The sequence below is a fragment of the Rhagoletis zephyria genome, unplaced genomic scaffold, assembly GCF_001687245.7.
Source record: "Rhagoletis zephyria isolate East Lansing unplaced genomic scaffold, Rhagoletis_zephyria_1.1 Rzeph_scaffold_30613, whole genome shotgun sequence".
Taxonomy (NCBI): Eukaryota; Metazoa; Arthropoda; class Insecta; order Diptera; family Tephritidae; genus Rhagoletis; species Rhagoletis zephyria.
In genome coordinates, this window is record NW_016187669.1 from 1 (window position 1) to 4,095 (window position 4,095).

Genomic DNA, 4,095 nt, shown 5'->3' on the forward strand with positions numbered 1-4,095 from the left:
TGCATCAAAAAGAAAATTTTGAAAAAAATGTCGCTTACGTTATTTTGGCGGTTAGGGCTCGATATGTTTTGAATTGTACCGTTATTTTGAAACTCGTTTACAAAAGATTTGGACTTACCTACGTGATTCCAACTTTTAATTGTATCTACTCGTAATATAGGAAAACAATAATGCAAAAATCATTTTGTTGCACTTACATAAGCTTGCACAGCTATCAAAGTTAACTCTTCCGAATTTTCGCAAATAGTTTTTTCTCGTGGCGCTGTAAATTAGAGCGATATCTTCGTCTGATCTGATGGTAGCGTAATCCACGATATTGCCTTGTAAGCCAATAGCTCGCATCCAGGAAGTGTTTTGACATTTCTCAATAAGAAATTAGTGTCAAAATGGGTCAATCGTAGGCGACCAATTAAATCTGGTAGTTGTTGTTGTCGTACAGAAGTATCGTACTCATACCAGCGTTTTATGGCATGAAAAGTATCCTCCTCACAAGTCACATTCAAATTGTTGCTTTCTATGATTGCCTGCAATTTTTCAGCTTCGAATCTAAGAAAATCGGGGGTTTGGTTTATCTGCAAAAAAAAACGATCAAAACTACATTAACGTCAAGATAGGTACATATCGCACACTCGCTTCAAAAGACACAACTAAAAAAAAAAATAAAAAATTTGTTAATTTTTTTATAAATCAAATTGTAGGATTTATCGCCAATTAATGTCAATTTTTTCATGATTATAATCTCTAACTGGCACACTACTCCTGAATGCCCTTTTGTGTCAATTGCTTTTCGGGATCTCAAGTTTGAGTTCCGCCTATTTTGAGAAAGTATGCGATATGTAATTAGAAAAAAAAAATTAAAGGCAATACTCGTATAACTCACTTCCATAAAATTATTTATTTCATATTCCAAGAGTTTCTCATACAGTGGTACACAATGAGTTTCACGCTCTAAGCAATATGCCCGCTGTAGTGTATACTCAGTTATATGCTGCAAAATATAGTCAACACAACTGACCACCGCCTCATCCAATTTCAAATACATGGCTGCCTTCAGCATTACATCCACATTTTCGATGATTATGAGCGTTTTGCCGGTATAGCAAAATGCTATTAAAAGCTCAAAGATGTCACTGTCTATGTTATTTAATTCAATAACCGGAGTTAGGCCCTTGTCGCTTTTGAAAAGATCTTTAAAATAAGGGCTTGCCGCTGAGAGTATCAAGCGATGTGCTGGAATTCTGTGACAAAAAAGAAATCAAATAAATATTTTTTCAGCGAATTTGCACGACGCACAGTGGCAGAGCCACATACAAAATATGGCAAAAAGTAACAATTGTTCTCGGATTCGACTGTGATTTTTTATCTGCCGTATTTTTTGGTTAGGAATGAAGAACTCTTAAAAAATCGCATAGATTGGCAAACTGCCACGCCCACTACACTAGCGCGCGCAAATAGGAAATGTGATCTGATTTTCATAAAATTCGATTCGGTATCTTAGTCTTAACCGGAAAAACTCAAATCTGTAAAATGGTCGGCCGAATGACGTGTCCATCAGTTATAAATTTTTTTTTTTTATAAAAACCGAGTTTTATTAAATTCAGATAACATCTACCATTCGCCAATCTATGCCATTTTTTGTACTTCCTGATTTCTAGGAAAAGATCCGAAATGGCAAGTTTCCGTAAAATCGGATATCAATTGCTACTTTTTGCGACAGCCCAGTCCAGATAAACGGAATGCCAGCAGGTTCTAGCGTTAAATCATATACACTGCCGGCAAAAGGTATTGGTACAGAGATTTTTTTTTACCATATATGCAACAATTTTCATTTCATTTTTTCCCCGTTAATTTTTTATAGAAATATATGTAGTTCATACTACAACAAAAATTTAAAATCATAATTTCTAAACTTTGTGCAAAACTCGGGGAAAACTCAATAAATTTTCTTGTAAATTTTCAACTTTTCAGCAGATTTTTTAGAATTTGTTTGAGTGTGCAAAATTAATTTTATTATAATAAAGTGCAAGTTTGAAGTAGCTACGACTTACCACTGATTTTTGGCAATTCTTTTCACGCAGTTTCTTCCAAAAAACAAAAAAAAAGTGTTACAAACAACTTTGTAAGGAAAAACTGCAAAACACCTTCAACAAAAAAAAAAATTCTCAAAAAATTAACGCAATTTTTTAGTAACATCAAGCATAAATTTTTTAATGGAATTTAATGGGATGTTCTCAACTCTGAAAGGACTAGGAAAATTGTCGTTAAAACAAACCCAATAAAAACTGAATTGCCAGTCTTGAGTCCGTGAAATGCTTGTTTGAATTTTTACGTAACAAGTAATTTTTAAGCAAAAAACAAAACCTACTTGAATTCTCATATAAAAATTTAAGATTGTCGTTAATCTCTTCACGATCAAGTTATCGGATCTAAACAAGATTAGTATGGAACCACCCTTGAGGTACCACCTTTCTGAAAAGAAGAATTATCGAAATCTAAAAAAAGTAAAATAAAAAAAAAAATTAAAATTAAAAAAAAAAATTAAAATTAAAATATTTAAAATTAAAAAAATATTCCGACGAACTGATAACCTCCTCCTTTTTTTGAAGTCGGTTAAAAATACGATTCATACAACACCGACATCAAGTGCCCTTTGAATAATACTAGTGCCATTTTTTCTCCGTAAAAGGACTTAGATCATGTTAATAGGCATGTCAAGAGTCTGGCCGACCACTTATTTATCTATTTCAAGACATTTCGAAACTTGGACTTTCTGCCACTCTCAGACCACTGTGCCACGTGCAAAATGCGCAATTTCAACCCTCAATATTGTTTTCAAATTTTGGCTGTTTACACTACTAGCAAATATTCAATTTGAATTTCGATAACAGTTTGTTTATAATTTTTTTTTTGGCATTTGTTTATAATTTTTTATTTATTTTTTTGCGTTTGTTTTTATTCATTCGAGTTGTGAAAATTAGGAGTTCGTTATGTGGCGAGATCTAAAACTATTCAGCTACAGAGTTAAATTCATCAGCTGATTTGGATATGGTAAAGACATTATTTTATTTATTGAGGGAGGAAAGTATAGCTTTTTCAAGAGTGAAAACCAAGTCTCTTTTTTGGTCATACCGTATGCCAACTTCCCAGACATATTAAGGTTTACTGCAGCCAGAAGGGACGGGCTATTAATCAAACCTGCCATTAATTTAACTTGGAAACCAATAATAAAATTTTGTATCGTCGTGTTTCATTGTTGGTGTATTCTAAGGACTTTTTTGTCACCCTCGTATACTACATGTGAAAATCAATGAAATACTCACAAGGCAGTTGGATTAGACAACTTAAATGTTACATCTATGAGGTCCTGCTCATCGTAAAAGTTGCATATGTTATTCAGTAATTTCTTGATGAAAGGCGTGAGGTTATGACCAATCACATTTGGTATTAGTTGACGTGTACCATTTGTTGCCATTGCTGGACGTATTGAAATTTCCTTTATTGATGGGAATTTATGTACTCGTATTTTTCTGGTGGTTTGTATTTACTATGGAGCGCTTATGACCTGTTGATCAGTCTATTATAAAGTTATCTTCTAGAATATGATTTGTGTATGCCTAGAAAGTACATACATATGTTTGCATGTAAGTACATATGTATGTTTATCCTATACTGCAAACAAGCATTCTTACAGATCTACATACTTACATACATATGTATGTATATTGAGACTTAGTTTTACTTACTTATGAAACAATGGAGAAGATCAAATATTTAAAACTGCTGGCACAACTCCAAGGTTTGAAAATTCTTTGTTGTAGCTCAGATGAACGCTAATTGTTATTTGCAAAATTTTAGAAAGTACAAGTTTTCGATTTCTTTTGCACACTTCTCCTACAGGAAAGCCGTTATTGAGTTCACCAGTCAAACGGAACAACGCAAAGTTTTAACTTCTGGCTCTATGTAGTTTTCTGTTAAGACTATAGACAAGGCGAATTCATATATTTACATACATAATAGCATAGACAGACGTTAGCGTTGACCCGAATCAACTCGTGAATTCTGAATTATCTCGGTATTTAACAGCAGTTGATCCGG

General features: G+C 33.3%; 1 protein-coding gene across 1 annotated transcript; it reads right to left on the minus strand.

The window, feature by feature from the left end:
• Window positions 1-192: 192 nt before the first annotated feature.
• Window positions 193-3,829, minus strand: LOC108383090 (kelch-like protein 20). Its single transcript, XM_017639476.1, has 4 exons — window positions 3,744-3,829; window positions 3,321-3,562; window positions 881-1,238; window positions 193-572 (listed from the first exon to the last, which is right to left on the minus strand). Exons 2-4 carry the CDS (start codon window positions 3,470-3,472, stop codon window positions 270-272), a joined length of 813 nt encoding a protein of 270 aa, XP_017494965.1. The 5' UTR covers window positions 3,473-3,562; window positions 3,744-3,829; the 3' UTR covers window positions 193-269.
• Window positions 3,830-4,095: the final 266 nt, after the last annotated feature.